The following is a 23,704-nucleotide window of genomic DNA, read 5'->3' on the forward strand; positions in this document are numbered from 1 at the left end:
CACTTTGATAAGCAGCCAAGCAGAACACCATGTCTTAGTCACCATGGATTGGCTTTTGCAACATCAGACAGTGCAGGGCTAAAAATGCCATAAGGTATTTAATATCACATTGATGATGGAAGCCATTGGCAAGTTTTCTTCAGTTCTGCTGTGCCTCTTTTTCTGTTAGGGTCAGAGAAAAAGGCCTTCTTTGGTTTATACATTAAAAATAAAAAAAAAAAAAAAATATGCCACTTGCTTTCATCAAAAGCCTGACAAGGAAGAATGTGGTATTTTATAACTTAACTCACCAGAGACTTATGAAACTAATTCACCTTCTTACAGGAGAAGAACAGATACCTTTTAGGGAAAAGGATGTTTCAAAAGATTCTGATGCATCAAAGGAAAAAAATATACATCACTACTGGTTATTTTAAGTCATACTCCCTCTCTTTGCTCCCCTATTTGTTGGGTGGAGGACAGCTACTTCCTTTGTTACCAGAAAGCCCAAAACATCTTTTGAGATTAGCCTCCTAGGCAAATTCCTATGGCATGACTCAGTGGGTGTGGTTAAGTTTTTAACAGCCAGCCAGCAGGTTTCATCCAGCATTACTCTTCACTTACAGAGAAATTGCTTAAGATATGTCCAAAAAAAGAGGTAGTGAAGACAAATCAAGAGGAAAGTCAATTTTAGCATGAAACACACAACCTGATTATGTGTTCCCATGTAAGAGCATGGTACAAAGGACAGCCAAAACAGGGACCAGCTGTGCCAGGAGTGGGACCAATCTTCCTACCCAACAGTAAATTTAGTCCACTGCAGACACCCAACTTCTGATTACCTTGCAGAATGCAAGATGGATGCTTGGGAGACAAAAGTGCTTTCCTGAAAGGCAGTTTAAGTGAATCTAATTACTATAAATATATGCACAAATATATATACAGCGACATGATGGTCCTTTCCTCCAAGTTTCATTAATATAAACCTTACATTTTACAGGGCAGAAAGTGGCTGCTAAAGCCTGGATGCTTCTGCAATATCTGAATCCACAAACAACTCCATGCATGTTCATCCCAAGGAGGAAACCACGCTGTTAGACTGGCAATTAGTGTAGCTGAGGCAGACAAATAATCAAGATTGAACCTTGCTCTGACATAGCAATCTTTTCATTTACCCTCAAGCTGTATTTTTGTCAATAAGACTGTTCTTTATTACAAGAGAAACAGATCACATAATGAATATCCTTCCTCTGCCTCCTCAAATATTCCATCTCTAGTCTTGCTCAAGTATAAATCACCTTTCAAACACTGGTTAGTTACAGTTACTTGTTAAAGCTGTAGTCAGACTTTCTTAACAAGACAATCACTTATTTTTTTCATCTTTTAAAATACTCCTCCAGCTAGAGGAAATATAACCATTTATAGCTGGAAAAAATCCCTCCACAAAGCTCCCAAGTGAATTTAAATGGGAAAAAAAAGTACATTTTTAGGAATCAGCAACAAAACCATAACTATTAGGTTCTACTACAAAAGTAGATTTCAGTTTCTAACATCCATGAAAATAATCTCATGGAAGGAAATTAAAGAATTATGGAGAAAAAAATCCCACCTCTTAGTGCAGCATCTGTACTGGAATGAAAGTGATTTATTTATATTACACACAGAGATTTTTATTAAAAAGGCTGGTAATGGAACATTTTATTTTAATGCATCAGGTTGATAAAAGATTAGTTACAGAAATTGTGTATAATGTTGTATAAGTGACATGGATGGGTTATTTAAAAAAAGATTTGATAATTAGAGGAACACATCTCATATTTTAGTTACATCGTAAAGTGCCTTGTGTAGTCATATTCTATCGTTGGAATGACCGCCTGTACAAATTTCAAGAAAATAAGAAGGTACCTGAGTTTCTTATTAAGGAAAATGTACAACAGCTAGAAATCCAGCAAAACAAAGTAGAAGTCACATTCTTTGCAAAGAAGAGTTCCCTGGTATCTGTCACTTTCAAATGCATGCTGGGCCTGAATTTGCAGTCTGAAGTATGTTGAATAATTACAATCTAAGTCTCTGTCCATGTGGGAAAGAGGCAGATAGGAAACTAAAAATTTAATAGAAATCACTACTTTCAATTGACTATTAAGTTACATTGGTACTGGATGTAAGTAAATCCAACTGTTTTGACATAACAGTCTCACAGACCATTTCTTCACAAACAGAAGATGTATGAAAATGAGTAAAGAAATACTAAAAATGCCCCAATTTGTTAAGTGATTTAAAAAAAAAAGAAAAACAAGAAAAAAAAAGCTACCTGCAACTACTGAGGACTAGGAGACTTGAACAACCATGACAGACAAGTTATTTTCCAGTTCAGTTCCAGTTGCTTGTTGCACAAATTGAGCAAGTCTCAACTCATACAGTAAATGAGAATTTTACTGATTCAAGACCTTTAGCTGCACAGTAATTCCTGCTTATTTGCCCTACAGCAGCAAAGAACACTATTTTGAAAGGACATACTTGCTTTTATCATGGAGGTTGCTCAAGTCAGAAAGTATACTATTGATTACTACAAAGCATAACTAAGATCACTCAGCTTCCTGAAAGAAAATTTTAATTGTGAGGCATTTGATATTGATGTTCAGAGTGGTTTAAGTGATTTCCATTGCTTTTTGTCAGCAATGTTGTTTTACCAAGATATTGCTCACATGCAGAATAGAGAATAGTGGGACCTCTACACCTTTCAGAAATTAATTTCAGATCAAAATCTAATACAAAAGCTGCTCTGCTAAGCAGTGATTACACACTGGATGGAGTCTGTGAACCTCCAGTCTCACCCTCCTACACTGGCATCTTCCATTGGATGCTCACAGCTACCTCCTTCACACCCTTACAAACAAGGGCTCAATCCTGTCCCTTCAAACCTACCTGCCCTCCTCATTGCTCCTGCCATATACCACCTCATGTTCCCCCAAAAACTTAATGGAGTCTGTTTGCACAAAGGAGCTGATGCCAGAACTCCAGCAAGTGTTACCCCAAGCTGCTATTCACTGCTTTCACACATAACTGTGCTTCAGCTTATGACCCTTGAAGTAACAGACCTTACACTGGAAGAAGGGTCCAAGTATCTGTGTAATAATGAAAAAGGATACATGTGAACTCCAAGTTCTCCCCCACCTTCTGCAACAGTCTCGATTATTTTCTTCATGACTTCTGCATGCCTGAAAAACAAATCAGAAACAAAACATTTTAAGGAAGAGGCAACTCCCTCTTCATCAGGATGAATAGGTTTTGTGCAAATTAAATAATTTTGGACCATTAGGTTCAGAAGCAGCAAGATGAAATTTTCAGTTTACTGAGAAAGTAAAATAGCAACAGTAACTGAAAATTAACATTAAATGATGCATGTAACATTATTTAACAGCTCCTTACATTCCAACAGAAAGCCAAAAATGATGTATGCTACAATGTAGACTCATTGCCCTATGTCAAATGTATGCTCTAAGGTAGAGTGCCACTAGAGTGAATGCATACCACTTGACACCAGTATAACTTTTAAATGCTAAATGCCAATAAAGTCCCCAGGTAAGTCCCTAGAAGGTAATACTGACCAGCAGCCAGCCACAAGAAGTTCCCAGATGCCCCTGAAGATGATGTCTCGAAACTGCTGTATCATTTTTAGCTGCCTCTGCTGCACTCAAACTTGTAAAGTTTGAAGAGATTTAAAACACTAAAACAATTAATAGTTTCCTAGGAAAGGAAGATTAAATCAACCCTGCATTAATTCAGAACTATTGCTCTAGGAATGGTTTAGGGTATGGAAACTTTCTCTGGTGGTAACTTGGGTTCTATAGCAAATCAACAGTTTCTAAGCTAGTTTCTTCTTGTAATTCTATTATTGTAAAGCACTACAGGGAAGGATAAACACTTCTCAGCTCACTGAGTTTTTATATTCTCATCAGTGACATCCCAGACCTGCTATCAACCACACGGTATTTGTGCAAAAAGCTGATCCTGGAATGCAACACAAAATTACAGAATAGCCAGGGCTGGAAGAGACTGGTCATCATCTAGTCTAAAGCCCTCCTTGATCAACGAGCAGTCAACTAGAACAGATCACTCAATGTTGAGTGCTAAAACTTGTCTGCTATAGTTTGGAATATCCTTAATGATAAAGACTTCAAAACTTTTAATGATCAGTTACAATTTGGAAGTAATGTTCTTGTTTTCAAAGCAGTTCTTGTATCCCATAAACTAAGGGATGAAGAACATATCAAATCAGAGGGGAGAACTACTGTATGTTAATTATGTTTTATTTATGTACCTTTAACACAAACTCCCAGGCTGTATAATTAATCTTACTTTTATGTATACTCCAACCTTGTTTTAAATAGAGGATTCTGCAGGTAATCTTCACCAGTGACATAATACATGGCTGTGGGCGTCCATCTACACAGCACTTCAGGTAAGTGAGCAGCAGTAGTTTAAAATACCCATCCCAAAACAACCCAAGTGCCAACTGAAAAGAAGGATGAGTGGGAAGCTGAGTTTGCATAACTTTCTGACCATGTCTTGATAACAGTATGTCAATCTAAATAGCTGACCAGGAACTAGCATTTAGTAATTACCTCCAAAGTTATCATGCTGCCAGTGGCTGCAAACAAGGAAGGAAGCTGTTGCAAAGTTACCAAGACACACTGTAAACAGGAACACGCAAGTCTGGGGAAATATTAAAGGTCAGCATTTGTCATTTACTGTTGGTCTTTGCAAGTCAACTAACGCTCACAGCTGATTCCAATTCTGGATCCCCACAATGCCCTGCGGAACACATGCCGTTTCAGGTGCCAAGACCAGCTGCTTCTCTGCAGGAAGCTAGCCACTGCCAAAACTTAAGTTTTGACCTTATGCATAACTATGGACTGTTTTTTTTACTGGCACAGAATACAGGTCACCATGCAGCCATTAGAAGTCCTTAACAGCATTCTGACTCAACTTCATACATCTTAATGACATTTGTTCTTTTTTGTTTTCTAAGAACTATTCTGGTACCTCAAATTCTATAATGGCCACAGAGTAATGGTCATTCTCGCTGTCATACAGTTACTCATGAAAAGCTCTGCAGGTGCTTTATAAACTTCATAAAGTTTGTTTCATGTTTTCAGCTCCTTCTGTAAGAAAACTTGGAGGAATAAGCATAAAATATATAAATACACTACACAAAGGAAATAAATAACTTTAAGAAATGTAAGCTAAAATATCCTGCTATCTAGAAATCTTTCCCTGCAGATATTTAGAGCACATTAGAAGCAAAAAGATTTCAGAAGCCTATCACTATTCTGAAACGAAGACAAATAAGTCCTTGGAATCAGTGCAAGAAATTACGATTTAATTGTAAATGTGTTTAGTAGTTAACCTGTTTGATAGTCCCTTCATAGCGCACAAAGAAAAAGCTGAGAATTGTGATTAAAGCAGTTTACAGCAATAAACGAGGAAGTTGACTATGTTCCTCCCAGTATCATAAAAATGCTGACAAGAACTACAACTTACAGAAAAGCTGTAAGATGAACAATTTTCACTAACTACTCAAAATAGAAGTTATCCCAAGCAGGTGACAGTGGCATCCTACTGCCACTTCTTTCTCTGACACCTGACACGAGGATATGCACATTGCAATAAAAATGTTTGGAATCATACAAATATCCTACATTACACAATTTCTATAACATGATAGGAAGCAACAGCAGCAGATATAACTAAACACTCATAGCTCCTAGCTGAATTAAAAACAAAGCAACAGTTTGGCTATTGGTTTTTATCCAGAAGCCCGGACCTTCTTAGCTGTTAGCGTTACCAATTTGAAAAAAATAGAATGGCTTACTTGGAAAGTAAGAAAACATTCTTAAAACCTCCATTTTAGATATGTTGTTAGCCTCTTTCTTCACAGCCTCAACAGTACCTTTTAAGCTCTTTCCAGTGTTAAGCAGTTGCAGATCCATGACATCACTCTTTGAGAAGGGCTACAGATTCCTCCATTTTTAAGACTCGCAACAGACCTGTTTCACCTCACTATCAATCATCTCTTTCATGCTTAAAGCTAAAACAAGTCTCATGATGTAAACCATTCCTTCAAGCATAAGTGTAGATTACATAACAAAGGAACTGGCACTTCACTGGCTTCAGAGGAAGTAAAAACATGACCCCAGGGCTCTCACCTGTGAAAAGACTCAACCCAAATGCAGAGATTAGCAATGCACTGCTAACACCTCTGCAGAGTAGTAACTAAAATTAAGCAGATAAAATTGCAGCCACAGCCCAATATAAACCCCACAGGTCTACCTAGTCAGTGAGGGCTATCATGCTGAAATAGCTCTGCATCTTTGTTTGTTCTTAGAGTGCCCTCCAAATACATATCAACAGGAGCTTCTTCCCAACCAATTTACTAGCAAGGCTTCCAGCAAATACAAAGTAAATTAAATTTTGGCTTCAGGATTTTTTCTTCCTTTTCTCCCATTAATCATCTTCCCAGTCAGTCTGTTAAGACCTCCTACATTCCTCCCACTTGACACTCCATCAAAAACACTAGTTGCACAAAAAAGATACATCCATTTTTTGTCCAAAATCCTTTGGACAGCAAACAGTAAGACAGTAAAAGTCACTAACAGGTTGAGATTAAGACTGGTTTGTTCATACAAGGTACAAATCATAAGAACACCTTAGTGGATTCAAACCAAAGATCTACCTGGTTCTCCTTCCTATTTTATAGTACATGCTCAATAAAGAGGCTGGAACAAGCAACTCATAAATGCTATGTCCAAAGCACTACTAGAACTGCATTTCTAGCATACTACTGGAAATTACCCAGGGACTTTCTTATTCTGAACCCTTCTAGTAATTACACTTTAAACTTTGACAAATTTTTATTTAATTAACATACTGTTGCTTTAAATAAGTACTTAGTTTAGTTAGGTGGTGTGTGCAGAAATGAATCCTTTCTGGCTTTGAAAATGCCAGCAGAGTAGCATTCAATGCCACCAGTTTTACTATTGGAAGAAAACTTAAATTCTATTACTTCACCTCCTGTGTCATTCATAGTGAAGGTCACCAATATCATAACTCCCTGCTCAGCTTTTTTCAAATATTCAGGGACAGAGATTATTCAATCCTTTCTTATGGTAAAGTCCTTTATAACTTTAGTTATCCCACACAAATCTCCATATCTTTCCCAGTTTTAGTCTTCTTTCACCTCACAGACTACAGAACAGATGACCAGAGCTGTACTCCAGTATTCAACATGTGGGGGTCCCACAGATTGACAGAGGCCTTGTGTTATTTTATGTTCTATTTTTTATCATTTGCTTTGCAGTTCTTCCAGTTCTGCTTCTTGTGTTACTCTTGAGCACCCAGACTGACATTTTCATGTTAATGCAGACTTAAACCTGATGATTTAAAGACCAAGAATAAATTTTACTACTCCAAAATTTTCAACTAGACCACTAGAGGGGAAAAAAATACTTCCCAGTATAACGGCTTCTCTGCTCAATACTATCCATATGTATTGTCCATATGTATGTAGACTGCTTGGCAAAAGCAAACACTTTTGAAAAGCAGTGGCTAAAGAACTGTGAACTGCAAGAAACATGGCACACAGATTTACAAAGCACATGAATATAGATCCTCTTAAGACCAAAATTAGCCATAAAATACTTGTTGCAAAGTTCCCTTGCTCTCTTCTCTAAAGACTGATGAACAAATAAATGCTAAGCCAGAAGCTCCGAGTTCAAAGAATGCTTTGAGTCTGTGGAAATGACCACAAGCTGGTCAACAAGTTGATCATTTGACACTCATCTAGTGACATGGATAGCCCAAGTGTTTAAGTCAAAGGAAATTAAACTTAAACTGGCAATCTGAACTCTAAATTTTTTCTTTTAAACATATGCAATCACACAGGGATTTTCTTAAAGGTAAAACCCCAGATTTGTACCTCCAGGAACTTCATACTATCAAGAAGAATTACACTGTTTCAGATACTGGCTCTGTATCACTAAGACACCTAAAAGGATGTTAGGGCTGACATCTAAGACAAGATGCACCTTTCAAAGACTCAAACTACAGGCTCCCTATGTCTTGGGTGAGAAACATGGAAAATGGAACACTAAATACCCAAAAAAACCAACTGTGTTTTGCAGTTGTGTTCAACAAATACTTCGGTGTGACAATCACAGTCTCTCTATTAATCAGTGCAAAATTTAAGGGGGAGCAGGAGGTAGTTAGCATAAAATAAGAAACTGCTATTTAATGTTCAAATAGCCTTTTAATCTGTCAAAAGTATACACTGTACTTCTATTCTCCCCAAAACATAGACAAAAAGATAAGACTTTATTTCATGGAATTCTGGTAGTCTGCCTCCTCCTGGAGTACAAAGGGAAGATGAGTTAAAAAAGCAAGTTGATTAGAGAAGACAGTGCTAACTGCAGAACACACTGCAGTCAGCACTGGAATGAACTCAGATAACTGCTGGTCACTTCCTTTCATACTGCCTCAGAAGCTAACAGACTACTACAGCAGCCAATTGTAGACATATGTCCAGAAGACCTGAAAAAACCCTTAACAAGAGCAGTGAAGTGCCTTGTATCTGCAGGCTGTATCAGACCAGAAACAAAGACTTACCTGCATGGATGAACTGAACACATGGGAGGTGGAGGAAGATGAGGATGGTTTTCAATGGTCACTGTTTTTTTGACGTGATCTTGACTAATATCTTCATACATATGCTCTACTGTTAAAGGCTGCCGCTGCTAGAGAGGAACAAGGAACACGAGAACAAAAGTGTTACTAACAAAGAATCTTGCTCCTTTCTAACATCAGTAACAGATGATGCCCCAAAAATTACAGGCATCTAAAATATAAATGTTCTGAAGGTACAGTGAAAGAACTGTGTTAAAATCCATATGGTATAAAAATAGTACTGCACAGATTTTCCTTTGAGTGGTGTAGTCAACGTATTTAAAAACCAACTAGGTTCCCATCTGGGTATTTGAGCAGTGGCCCTACCCAACTTTAACTCAAGAAACGTAGTGATTAAAGGGAATAACTATTTATATATTCCTTTCTTTCTGAAGGAGATGAAAAGACCTACCTGTTTGCTTGACTGAGTTTACTGGGGTAATTACCAGTTCTACAGTGCTAACAAAAACACCAGTGGCTTCCTTCAAAATGTGTTCAGTTATCATGTGCAGTTTTCAGTGACTCGTTCCAACTTATTCCAAGTACAATAAAAGTCCTGCCTACAAGCCTATATTGCTTAATGGTTTTCTCACCATTTTTTCCTTTACATTTCTATTGTGAATAAGCAACAAAATAGTCTATTTGATACAGTGAGCCTAATTTCACAGAGTAGGAGAAAAACCCAAAATAGATATACCTCATCATATCCAAATAACCAGAGCCTTGGAGTTTGGTAGTATTTGTCATAAGTGATGTAGAGGTCATAGGTTCTAGTCTGTAGAATAGCATCTTCCCCTCCAACATCAACTTTAGTTTTGTTAGCTTCTACAATCTGTCGTGTGTCAAGCGTTGCCTGGTTCAAGGTAAAAATAACAAGATTAGAATAATCTTGCTTGAGTTCCCTCCTTTCCCATCCTAAGTAGTTATGTAAAACTGTAAAATTTTTAATAATGTTCTTAAGTGGGCACAAAAAAACCCCAACTTATGGTTTGTTTTTATTTCTAAATTAGGAGCATCAGTTTCTCCCCCAAAAAGTATTTTTGTTTTATTTTTGGGGATATTTTTTTTTTACTTTTCAAAAAAGGTCTGATTTCGTAAGGAAGTAGGCAGCTATGCTGTTACACTCCCTACCTTCTTTCACAAACAATAGACAATTCCTATGAAATTCAGAAGGCAGAGGTCTCAGTTTGTGCAGGTTCATGAAGACCTTAGCATAGTACCACAAATAATGAGGCCTTCTGTTTTCTCTCTAAAAGTCTGATGGATTGGTGTAATCTAGTGAACCTACAAGCCACTCATCCTCCCTGTGTAAGCCCAAAGAACCACCACTGCATTTTTTAACTTCTCATGAATACAGCGCTGTGTGTACAAGTAGAGCAAAAAGGATTAGCAAAACCAAGGAAAATTTTCGTGGGAAAAATCTTTGAGGACCCAAGGGTTCAAGTTAGTACAGCAGATTGGCAAGAGACAAATTCATAGGAATCCAAGCTCAGTAACCCTACTACTCATAATCTTGTTATTTCAGCCATTTATCATTATTTTTATTTTGCTTGTGCTTATATTGTAACAGGTAAAATAGAGAACTGTTCACTCACATCATCTGTCTCCAATAGCCCACTTTCTTCATACTCTGAAAAGAAGACCCATAAAATTCTGTGTTCAGCTTGTAGCCAGTCATTATATTTGTCATTCATAAACAACTACTTTAAAAAAATCTACACGTATCTAAAGAAGATTTATTCAGGTAACCTTCCCAATCCCCAAACCAGACTATCCCTTTTTAGACACAAATTTGACCAAGACTACAGTAAGTAGGTGGAGCTATATTTCAGTGATTTTATATAGGCAGATTGAGTTTAAGTGTAGGTACGAAGCTGGAAGGAAGCTGTGCTAAATCCCTAATTTATACTTTCTTAGATCTGTTCTACTACACAATTTTCCAGTGACTAACATCCAGTCAGGTTTTTGGCGCACAAGTTAGAGTAAACATGCTTCAATAAAACCATACAAAGGATGGTAAAGAGCACAGGCCTACTGAAATTTTTCAGCATGAATTCCTTGCAAAGAATGAGTGGTGTTTTAGAGTGTACTGCTTTATTTAAAGACCTGATATAAAATATGTCCCACCCAAGTTAAGGAAATACCTTCCATATCTGCAGCTTCTCCTTCATCTTCCTCATCATCATCTTCACAAGATGCTGAGCACTCTGGTATTTTTATATTATCCTTTAGAAGTTAAATTGAAAATACTGCTTTAATGACTGTTGCATCTACATAGCCTAACAGCCCCCAAAAATTGAAGGTGTTAAGTCCAATCAACACATTCAGTGAGCCAGAAACATAATTCCTGAAATATTAAAGAGGACTACACTGAACTCAAATATTTGCTTAATAACTCATTCTTGTTTCAAAGTCCTAGTATGACATCAAAAATCCATTTAAAAGTTTTCCTTTGACTTTGCAATCTGGAATTATTTAATTCCTAAACAAAGAAAAGTGACCATGGTGTTAAACAATCAAGAGATCCACCTATCTCAAATGAAAGGCAGTAACTAAACAGCTAAGACTAAACATGTAGGTTAAGATTTTTTTAAGTTCTAACCCACAGCCAACTGTGCAGCTGTGGGTTAGAACTTAAAAAAAGACATTGAACTTATGAAAGACATTTCATAAAATATCTCAAGGAAGGGACCCATAAGGATGATCGAGTCCAAGCCCCTCCTCTTTGTGGGACTACATAAACTCTATTATATGACTAAAAGTGTCACCCAGTGTCCCAGACTGTGAGCCCTGTCCATAATTGTTTTAAAACACAAGAGTCACAAAAGGTATCACGTTTTGATATAATTTTGCAATGCAAGAATTACAGTCTAACAGAAACAAATACAGCACAAGCCCACAGGTAACTTTTGGGCCTTGCATAGCATAGAATCCAATGGACAGACAACTCCAAAGAAATTCAGAAAGTAAAGGTCTTAATTTACAGAAATTCAGAAAGTAAAGGTCTTAGTTTACAGAGATTTCACAAAGATTTTAGGAGAATACTCCTAATAACTACTACAGTTAGAGGCTCCTCTAATTCTGAGCATGAGGTGGCTGATTTTTCATTTAAAAAATCCAAACCACCAAAACCAATAAGAAACTAAGTAACAAAGTGCATTGTCAAACAGAACATCAGCAGGAAAGAGCTGTCCTCCTGGATTGGCCCTGCAAGCACGCAAGTTTTTCTACACACAACAGAAATAAAATCCAATGCAAAACACACAACAGGAGTTATAAATCAAAGTAACATTCTGCAAGTATTGTGTTTTGCAGAAAAAGTGATCAACTTTAGTTATGCCTTGAGTATTTCTTCCACCCTCATGTTACTGGCTTGTAAAAAAAGCAGTATTTTTACTATATTCAGCAAAGTCATTTGGAATACCTGCACTTCACTGTTCATCAAATCGATAGCATTTTGAGCTGCTTCTAATCATGCAGTAGCATAGGGCTGCTCATTTTTTCCCCCTAATTTTTAGAATCCAAAGCTTCTTGGATGCTCACAGCAGACAGAGAGAACTCCTCATACAAGTTCATCTTTAAAAGCATTTTGTGTCTCTGTGACTTTCTTCATGTTTCTTAAACATGACAGCCAATACATTTGCATTTCAAGTACTTCCTGAGGACTTAAATTTCAGGTTTGTTTCCTGCTGAAGTGACTTTTTGGAAACATGCAGAAACTAAGGACTTCATAACATGTATACATTTAAACAAGTAAAGTTCTTCTAAACTGAAGGACATAAACCTGTCAAACTGGACCAATGTGCTAAAAGTCTGCTTGCTATAGTTGAAGATCACAAAGAAATACTGTACATTCCCACATTACTTTTCCACATAAAAATTTCTTTACATTGGATTTCCAAACACTAATGTCTTGGAACACAAACGTGTGACATCAGTGTAAAGAGAATTTCATTTTCAGTTTGTAGAAGCCTGGCATGGGAGCACACTGGCTAAAGACATTTCAAAAAACACAAATGCTTCAATAAACACAGCAATAAGGAGATGCACACGCTTAGACTAATATCACAGGCTCTGAGGGTCAATGTACATCTGCAAAACAATTCATGACGAAATATAATTTAATCTTTCACAGGGAGTACTGGAGTACTAGATTGACACTGGTAAAACTATTACCTTCAAGTCTGTAATAAAGCATCAGAAAAATTTAGAAACAAGTACCTTACTGTCTAGTGTAATCTCCTTAACTGCCTCTGTTGCACCCACTATACCTGTAAATTGAACAGGAAGCTTGCGTTAAAAAAAGCTTCATTCTTGGTTAGAGAACAGCATAGAAAGAGTTTGCAAGGATTTCAAATGCAGTGTGTCATCATTCCAAGTCACATCTCAACAACCTTGATACGTGAGAGGCTGTTCATTCGGTACTGGACATCCCTAAGCAAACTATGCCAGTAACACAGAGCGCCCCAGCACAGATGTGCTGTGTCTTAAAAAAATCTGTGATTGAACTCTGTGAATTTGGACTTCTATTTTAAGGTATTTTTGCATAAAAGTGAATTCAGGAGAGGCACTCACATCACAACAATGAAACTCAGCTTCATTAAAAAGGCAGGCACTTATGAGTATTTCTGAGCTTCCTGAAAGCAATGACAAAGTAAAATGTAGAACAGCACTCAATGCTTTTAGCTGAGGAGAAGTGAGGGTATAAAACCATCCCAAATCATAGAAGTGTCCAATCTTGAGATCCTCCCCGTTAGCCTTCTAGTCTTACTGCAGTTCTCACACAGTACCTTTTGGGATACACGCCAAGATTCTGCTTTGACAGAGTACGTTTATCTGATTAACTCTTCAGCTGCGGAAAGAGATTTTATCTCATTTGACAGCATTTAGAGACCTGGCAAGGTTTAGCCAGGGTGTTACAGCTGTGCTGTACTGCATGGTGCCCAAACCAGTCAACTCTAAAAGGAAAAACCTGGCAAGGAGTCTATTCACAGCAGGAATGGATACTGCACACTTAATTCAAGGACATGACTAAGCTATTTCAAATTATTTCTTTGGTGTGGGGGCATTTAATTATGAACTATGATACCTTTAAGAATTGCCAATGATGAAAAATGTATGTCTACAGAAAAAAAAGGCATAATCTCCAACCCTATTTCTCCCCCACCCTGGCAAACTATTTCTCCACATTACAGCAAAAAAAATTACACCAAAAAACTTAGAGGAGTACTTTTGAAAATGGTGGAGAAAACATCATTGAAGGACAGAATTTTATTAACACATGATAGAACATCATGAAACAGATTAAAACTAATGTAATTGCCAATTAGAAAAAAAAGAAGTATTTTTAAGACACTGTACTAGAAAAGCCAATGAGATAGATTCATATAAACAGTATTTTTTAGACTTCTTTATAAACGTAAGCTCATTTAAGGGCTTATTGTAAAATAGGATCACCTCCCACTCTCATCTCTGAACTTAACGTGTTTCCTTTTAGTACAGCATCCACAAATTTAAACTAACATCATCTTCACAGGATTTCCTTACTAAGGAATGAGTCACTACACAGCCCATATTTTAAAATAATTTCCTAGAACTTTAGTGCCGTCATCTCTGAAAAGAAGCCTGTTTCAAGCATATACAGTCACACAGTTAAACATCGTGTACCAATCAGGTGGGTAGCTGATCATGTAACTTTATTTCCTCCAGACTACATACTGGTACACAGACATGTATTTAAAAAAGATTTTACTTTCTAAGAGTGGAAACTGAAAATCAGATTGCCAAATGCAAAGCCTGCAGCAAGACCTTGAATACCTGCATTGTGAAAAGTGTCTACCCATCCCCCATCACCATCATCTTCTTCTATAATTGCTTCCTGCTCGTCTGAATACTCCATCTGCTTACACCTTTTATAGCACGGCACTACAAAAGATGACAAAACAAAAAGAAGGCAGTCAGTCATTGTTATACAAAACCAGACCAGAGCATGATATTGTCCTACAAGGCCTTCTAAAATGTGCCAATCTTTCATATATCCCCATTTAAGGAATCCTAAGGCTGTATTTCAAATGCAAAAGTATGAACTTCCAAAAATATTTTGATATGCTGTACCACATATTTTACTTAATGTAAAATGCAATGATTGCTGTAGCCTTAGAAGTTCATTTTTCTGTTAAGTATTAGAGCAGTTTCATCCAATCTCTTAAGGATTAGAATAGAATTAATTTCTCATTTGCTAACAACTAGAAAGAACCTGTAAGTTTTCTTCATACTGGTAAACAACTACGGACAACTTTGCCTGGATTTTCATGAGTTTTCCAAACTCTTTTAGGCTTTAGAATTGTGCTAAAAGTTTGCAGCAGCTACTTAAGCAATACATTAGGTATGTCTAATTATAATTTAGCATCTAGAAGTTTAGAAAGTCAGAATTCATGTGATATTAAGAATAACTTCTGTCACATCCATTACAGAGCCATTTCAATAGAGATTTAGATAACGTTTTCAGAAAATAGTCAAAGAAAGACTGAATATCTGATCAAGGCAAAGCAGGCATTTTCCAACAGTGTAAACAAGCACTATGTAGAAAATCCTCCTTCCTTTTCTATTAACATGGAGAAAAATAGATCTGCTACATGAAGTGCAGCATTTGAAAACTGCTCTTTAACCTTTCAGAAAGGGATAAAAAGAGGTGTGAAAGTCAAAGTGAAGTCATCCAAAGACTTCTAAAATGAGGTCTTGTAGGATGGTTCCCAGTCTCAACTACAGCCCACAACTTTTACTCAGGTGGGAGGCCAATGTGACACCAGCAGCAGGAAGCACATTATTTTGGAATGTGATCAAGAGGATCAGAGCAACAAGGAACCTCACTAGTGGCAGGAAAAGAAACAAAGCAGATCAGCTGGCTATCAAACCATGAGGTCCTTGTCAGGAGAATGTCCATGAGAATGTAGTAATTTTCACATGATAGTGCACTGCAAGACTCCAAAAGCCAGCAAGGAAAATCGAAGTATATAATACAATCCTCTGCAGGCAAACATTTCCTCAAGCTTTCTTAGTGCTAATGCTTCATCAAATAGCTTTGACACATTTTCATACAAAATCCAAAAGATTTCCCCATAGTTGTGCCAAAATGTTATCCTTCTTATCCATTAAAGAGTTGTCACCACATGTACTATATAAAAACAACTGTGAAGCCAAAAAAAATTAATTCAAGATTGTATTTATATGATTCTAATTGACATGGGCATTGACATTAACTACATACTTGAATTAGAAGTATCAGTGTCACTATGAAAAACATTTTGAGAACACTTTAATAGCCTGAGTTTTCAAAGGAATGAGGAAAATAAACATATCTTCGCTTTAGACACTGAACATGAGTTGAAGCAAAAACAGACAAAGAGGTTAAAAACGTTCAAAGTTCATTTATACTTCCTCAAGGCAAGCTTTATGTCTCATATAAAGCTCTACTATAAAGTGGTCTAAGAAAAAGCATTAAGGAGTGCAGGAAAAACTTCTTCAATATTGCAAAGCCAGAGCATCCGAAGTGTGAGGTATTGGCTTCCCCTATCAATACAATTGGTAGAGTTGACAGCACAGTCAACCATATTGTCAATTCTAAGAACACTTATATTTAAATTTCAGGCTTACCATTTTTAGTTACCAGAAACTGTTTGTCTGTTGGCAGATAAGCTTTGACTTTTAGTTCTTCTCCTGAAGCCCTGTAAAATGAAGTGCACCATTTGAGAATTTGATAACTGCAAACAAAAGAACTCTTCTATTTTCACATTGTTTCAGGAACATTTTATAAAATCCTCCTGACCTATTCTCAGAATTGGTTTGCTATGACTTTACTCTTCCCTACATACATTAGGTATGGAGTTAGAAAGCTTGGCCACCCCTAACTGTTCTGAGATCAAAACCATTTTATGCCTCAAAAACTTTCACCTTGAGATGGCCAAGGAAAGATGGGTTGACAGAATAATCTATTCTATATACAATTTTCTAGTACCAGCATCAACAAAGTAGCAAACGTCTGAAGAAAGCAGCTTCAGAAAAGCAAGAAATAGACCTCTATAAATACAAAATCTGTCCATAGTCACTAGTGCTTAAGTACTCTTAATTTCACATTACTCAAGCATTTGCCTTCACCTTTAGTGGTTTTTGGTTTGAAATAAGAGTAATATTCTAAATAGCCCATTCCAAACTGCTGCCAGACTCAACATCATATTTTCTCTGAAGGAGGTGGCAAAGGGGTAATTTTTCCTTCAGCAATTCAAGGCTCAGTACAGAGCCAAGACCCTGATGACACCAACTGCACAAACAATGCTCATTTAGGAACAGTTTCATAATGCAGGACACCAGTAAAACATAAGGAAGCACCTTATCTGCATCCTTACTGCGCACTAACAGAAAGCATTTCTAAGGGCAAACACTGCACAAAGTGAACTGCTGTGGGCTAACTTGAATACATTTATTAGCAAATGCTTGTCAAAATACACCATTTACACATATTGCCTGGCAATTCCAGTTGCACAGGGCCTTTGCTTTTTCAATCACCAAGACAAACCTGGGGAGACATGCTGCTACTGCAGCTAAGCACTAAAAACATTCACAGTATATAAAAGATTATTTCCCCTAAAACCTTAGAAAAACAAACAAATAATGCCCAAGCAAATCCTCATCTCAACTACTGCTATACAGCACTTAGTAAGCTCTATAGAGCCATCATAAAAGTTTTACTGGAAAAGTACACTTACTGCTCTGACAACTGTATGACTAAATCCAATGGAAACACACCAAAGCACAGGCAGGAATGCTAGCTTTCTACAATTCTTTGCATTTTCCTTACCATTGCCAAGTAGGACAGTGGTGAACTAAGTGGTCTCCAGCTGCAACAAACTGTTAAGGCAGGAAAAAAAATTACTGTTACATATGGCCAAAGGAAACAATCTCAATTTTTTTTCTCAGCGTTAGTATTTCAGTTCTGCATTCCTTTGACCAAATAACTGTGTAATTAACAAATGTTTCAATCAGATTGATTCTTTATTTTAAACCCGTATCTCAGCTAACCATGAAAAAGCAAACATTAAATCAACTTCGCCTGAAATGCTTAGTAAGCACCATAGCAAATTCAGTGTTTCAAAAGCTGCGATACTACCTGCCAGTCTAGTAAGAACCAAAATAGTATCTGCACCTAGTAAGACTGTTTACTTTGTAATAAAGAAATTATTTTTATTTGCCACTATTCAAACTTTTGCAAAGATAAAAAAGAGCTTAATGTAAAAAAAAGTTTAATTCTCTTTCCTTGTTCAAAACAATTTTGCAGTAAGAAAAGTGAGACCATCAATCCACTGAATCAGTGAGAGAACTGCAACTAAGAAATAAATAGCACAGATTTTATATAATGACCATCACTGTAATAGCTGTTCGTTGATGTAAACTAAAAATGGATTACCATTTACTACACTAAAAATCTTAATCAGTAACTTTGTTCTGAATAAATAGTTCTTAAAAATATTGCCTCTGCTTGTTCTTAGTATCAAAGATGGAGCCTTTTATAAAATTGCATTACTATTTCAAAGCGATACTGTCATGTTGAACTTGCCAGCAATGTCATGCTAGACTTGTGTACAAACTCAAAATTCATGCAGCAAAGCCTAACCCTCTGGGCTTGTCTTTGTAAACATAAATTGAGGAAGGCAAGCCTGCACTCAAGTGATTTTTGCGGGCTTTGCAGCAGTCCCTTTGGAATATGAGGTGCACAGCTATTGCTACAGGTGCTCTCTTGTCTTGAAGTGCCAGTTTATACAACCACCCTCCCCAGCTGCCCAGGAGCTGCTGCAGTGTGATGTAACAGGCTTGCAGCAGGTCACAGCCATTTCCTCACTGCCTCCTCCAAAGGGAGGCGGATCAGCACAGCAGAAAACACCACAGTGCACACTGCACACGGATTAACAGGCTTAATCTCTGCAAAAGTGCTTCCCTTTCACCTATTTTCAACAGAAACCTCTAGCAAAACTGAATCCTTTAAAAAAAACCCAGCAAACTCTCCCAATACCCACGGAAATTTTAAAACTCATTATCTCTTACATAGTAAACATAAATGAAACTCCAGAATTATTTAAAATTCTCTGTTCAAGGAATTGGAACTCTGTTTGTGACAGCAATGTTGAAATATATTACTAAAGATGAAAAACCAGTGTAGTTTGTGCGTCTAACAGATACATAGCCCTAAAACAGCATTCGAAATTTCATTGACATTTTTTTCACCTTAGGCAGAAAAATTGTCTCGTTGGTTTCACTTTCTGTTTCTCAAGTGCTGATGCTACCTCATATCTAAATCAGTACTGGAAAGTGGAAGGAGATCAATTTTAGGACATCTTATTTCAAGTCCTGAAGAGAATGATTTTAACAATTTCCCATAATTTTAACAATTATGTATGTATTCACACACATAATTAAAACAGATGTCATCCTTTGGAGGTATTAACCAGTAAGAACTCATGACAGGCAAGAATTTTTTGAAAATAAATCAAGTGCACAGATAAGTGAAAAAAGGGAGTAGGTGTTGAGTTTGATTAATGAGTCATCTTTAGCCTTAATTTATTCATCCTCAAAGGCAAGCCACAGGAACCCCACAAAATATCTATACACCAGTTAGTGTCTCAGACTAAAATACAGCTTAAATTACCCAAGAAATCCAAACTCATTCAAAGACAACATCCTAGTGTCATTCTTCTTTAGCAACCATTCCTATATAAAGACTGTCAACAGGACAATCAGCAGGTCCATGCTCCAGCTTCATCTAAATTTACCAAAAAATTTAATGTTCCTATATAACTGGTTCCCTTGACTACTATTTTGAAGGATCCAATTTATTCATCCCAGCAGCATCTAACTTGACACAGAGAACATGGACTGTTCACATTCCTAGTGGTGTTTAAAGCCTGAAAACTGTTTAATGTAATACAGTGTGGTTCTTGCTATGTTCTATAGAAGGTGCCTTTTCTTAAAATACTACTGCACATTCTTCTCCCATAAACCACAAAGGGATTAAGTATTGGTAGAACATTTGTCCAGTCTTTCTCTGTTATTCTAGCTTATATACAATAAAGACTATGTATTATTGTTTAAAATATATGAATATTTATAGACACACACACATACAGTTATCAGAACAAAACACCATGTTGCTAAGCCTGTTTTTCTGTGTGGTACTTCTGTGTCAGAGGGAGAGAATTGGTGTTTGCTTGCAGGGCAACACAGCAGAAAAATACAGGCACCAATATTAGGAAAAATACTTCTGTCCACATTATCTACCTGCATCAGTCATCATTCGTTCCACTTTTTTCCACCTCATCTTTACAATTTTTTTTTTTGTTTCATTTTTCTTTCATTCTACCTAACAGTCTTGACACTGTTTCATTAGAACTCTGTAAAGATGAAGTATTTGCAGATCAATAGCACTTCAATATGAGAAAAAGCATAAGGGAGAAATTAAAATAGCTCAACACAGTGCTCTTACTGTTCCAGGAAAAAATCCTGTTTGCCGCTCTTTGCATTAGAGTTCTTAAAAAATACAACTGCTTGGCAGCAATTCAAAATACAATCTGCCTAAAACAGCCTATAGAGAAGAAGAGGAAAAAATAATAATCATTGGATACACGGTGTGGAGAAATATATGAAATGATCTTCATAGAGCCGTGGAAGGAACAAAAACAGAGGTAAACAAAGACTGTTCCAAAGATAAAAGCTCCCCTTCAAGTTCCTCAGAAGAAAGATTTTAAAAACCAATATATTCCCACTTCAGTCCTGAACTCCCATGACAAATGGAGCTGTTGACCCAGCTTCTTTACAATCTTTTCACAGTATAATAGAGGAAAGAAGCATCTCACATTTAGACGCCTAATGCCATCTCAGGAGAAATTATGTTGGTCTACTTCAATCTGTAGAGTAAAAAAGGCTACTTAGAAATTTCACTTTATGGAAATTGTTTCAAGAAGCAATAATTGGCAAAGACATGATCTGTTTAACATGGTCGTTTTGCATTAAAAAAATGCATTGTTACTTTCAAAATAAATTTAAGTTTCTATGTACTTACTTCTTCAGGTGTAATTACTCCAGTTTCTTTGAACTTGGACTCCTGCAAGAGAAAAGTTTAGAAATTTTGAGAACTACTGACAAATCAATATAATCCACTTTACTGGAAAGACAAACACCTTCCCTACTCTCATTTTGCAATTAGTTCTTTGCAATTAGTTCTGTCCAGTGATCCAAGAATCAGCCTGGAGGCAACCTCTGCCACAACTGACAGGAAACTTATATTAGAATATAAGGAATTACTTATTGCAAAATATGAGGTATTATGAAAAAATATCACCTATACAAAATAATTGTTTTTGCTACTGCCAATTATAACAACAAGGAAGAAAAGATGACTGGCACTCAGTAGTACATTTGCCAGTAAGAAACAGAAAATCAGCTGGAGTTGGTGATTCGGACTATCAAGGACTCCAGAGTTCTAGGCATTGAATAGCATTGCAATGCATCAATATGAGGCTTTGAAGTTAAGTAAAGTCATGAATGAAAGACCAAGCCAACTTTTCTCCAGGGTAGAAAAAGTTAAATACAAAGATTTACTAATATACTCTCTTTTAATGCGCTTTTCTGTGCTTTCATCGTGCACCCCATGGAAACAGCTTCAGTTTTTGCATATCGTTGTGGGGAGTTCTGTTGATGAAAGAATAGATGGTGAGCAGACACCAGACTTATTCTGCATAAGAGAAATTAAGTACTTTAGCATTAAAGGCAACATTTATGAAGCTTAAGGATAACACATCTTGTGTCATATTCAAATTTAGATGCAGTGTATTATGTTTTGACTTCAGGTAGTTTGTTTCTTCAGAAAAACCTCAAGTACCACGGTATCCTACTGTTCCCCAGCATTAGAGCTATTCAAAACCGGCTTTTGACAGAGAATGCAATTTCAACTATGGCACAGCTGACTTCTTGCCCTAAAGAGCCTATTTTTTTTTCCTCCTATCTAGACTAAAAGCATCAACTGAACATGTCTTGCTCCCAGCCACAACTTCACCATATTCAACCAGCCAGAAAACATTGAACAAAAGCAGCCCCAGCTAAACTTGGTTATTCGCATTCCTTTTCCCAGTGTATGCTATCACCTGTGCTACAGAAAATGAAAGGAGCACACCTGTTTCATATGTACTGATTACTGCCTTTCTGCTTCAATTCTAAGGAAGAAATGCTTAAGAACAAGACAAAGATAAGGAAAACAGCAGCTCTACAAACATTAGTATATGCTAGGTGACTGAAGTCAAAGTGATTTCAAGTGCTATAAAACTCAGAATCCTCAATAACACATTGAGCAACACCATAATGGAGACAACTTACTGGTTCCCCTCAAAATGAACCATAAGCAGTAGGGAACACGCACAAACTCGTGTCTCTGGAATTACAGAAAGAAAACATGTAAAATATCCATCCTCTGTTCCCTGAGGGTAAATAGCTCATTTTTCTGTGTAAGTAAATTCTTCAATTGTGAAAGACACAGGTCTAGTTTCTTTCAAAAATTACCAAGTTGGAGTATTTATTTGCCCCTTGTAAAGGGAACTTATACACATGATATAAACACCTTCAATTTCTGGAAGTTTCTACTCCTGCCTCTTCCCAGTAATCCATCTGGACACAAGAATTCATCCACTATTACACCAGCTGTGCAACAACTGTACTACTGAACAACTCACTTCATCTTCCCATGGCACAACTTCACTGCAACCCATACATTTCACATTAGTGGGCAACTCTAGGACCAGACAAGAGTATCCCAAACACCACAGAGGGACATGTTCAATTAATAATTGACTGTCCCTGCTATCTACCCAGAGAAGTAAGCTGCAGGGTGCAAAGCACATAAAAGGTCAAACCACAAAGCCACAGGCAGAGAGACTGTTGTCATAAACAAGTGTTTTTTTCAAAAGCATGCAGAAGCATCAAAATCATTAAAGAAAAAAACTGCTGCCAAGTTAAGCACTTGTATACAGATTTGGGGTTTATATAAAAAATTGTTTGCAAATAAGAGTCAGAGAATGGGATGTAGTCTCACAACTGCAGAAAACCATAATTTGTTTCTACCTAAATATGCAGTGACAGGACCTATAACAGATGCGCTGCCTACTTTTATAATGACCCAATGGCTCATTGCTGCTATTCTCAGCTACTTTGGTGGACAGAGGCTTGTATATTAATACTGTATATCTGACACAGGAATAAGCTGGCTATGTAAAACCTGCTCATACAACAAAAGTGTGGCTAATTTTATTGTTTTAGTTTGGGTTTTTTATGTCAGCTGAAAAAGTTGCCCTTCACCGAAAATAAGCATTGCAACGCAATTCCTGAAACCAGGCTCAAGCCTTGTCTGTACGCTAGGGTTTCAATTCCTGGACACACAACCACGTAAAACTTTCGCGACTTTTACAGAAAACGGCAACATATTTAAGTCATTCCTTGAGAAGCAGGAGCAGCAACATTTGTTCTTCGAGAGGCCCGCCCCTCCCAGATAGATGCTCCCCCCCTGCGGGATGTGAGCGCCAGCCGGGGTTCCCCCCATCCCAGCACGGGATGAGGGACGATGGCTGTGCCGGCACGCCCAGCACCGCGCCCTTCCAGACCCGCAGCAACGCAGCTCCTCGGGCCCGGCCGACAAGGGCACCGAAAGCCGCCTCCCGAGGCTCATGCAGGGAAGTGCGCCCGCAGGCGGGGGCGGCCATGGGTGTCCCTCCTCCCCATCCCGGCTCCCGCGCAGGACGGCACCTTGAGCACGGGCGTGAGGTACTCGGCCACCTCCAGGGCCTTCCCCTTCACCGTGTTGATAACGTTCTGCATTGCAGCGGTCGGTCGGCCGGACGGGCGGACAGACGAACAGCAACCGCCCCCCGGCCCTCGGCACGGCGCTCCCGCGACCGCCGCCCACGTGACCCGC

At 37.6% G+C, this 23,704-nt stretch overlaps 1 protein-coding gene across 1 annotated transcript; it reads right to left on the reverse strand.

Moving 5' to 3' along the window:
* Positions 1 to 1,604: 1,604 nt before the first annotated feature.
* Positions 1,605 to 23,698, reverse strand: ATG3 (autophagy related 3). The gene is made up of 12 exons (XM_066569034.1): positions 23,536 to 23,698; positions 20,807 to 20,848; positions 17,555 to 17,604; positions 16,354 to 16,424; positions 14,518 to 14,625; positions 12,922 to 12,971; positions 10,845 to 10,926; positions 10,296 to 10,330; positions 9,398 to 9,553; positions 8,644 to 8,771; positions 3,129 to 3,197; positions 1,605 to 1,884 (listed from the first exon to the last, which is right to left on the reverse strand). The coding sequence occupies exons 1-12, from the start codon at positions 23,605 to 23,607 to the stop codon at positions 1,803 to 1,805; spliced, it is 945 nt and encodes a 314-aa protein (XP_066425131.1). The 5' UTR covers positions 23,608 to 23,698; the 3' UTR covers positions 1,605 to 1,802.
* Positions 23,699 to 23,704: the final 6 nt, after the last annotated feature.

Source organism: Molothrus aeneus, chromosome 2 (genome assembly GCF_037042795.1).
Source record: "Molothrus aeneus isolate 106 chromosome 2, BPBGC_Maene_1.0, whole genome shotgun sequence".
Classification (NCBI taxonomy): domain Eukaryota; kingdom Metazoa; phylum Chordata; class Aves; order Passeriformes; family Icteridae; genus Molothrus; species Molothrus aeneus.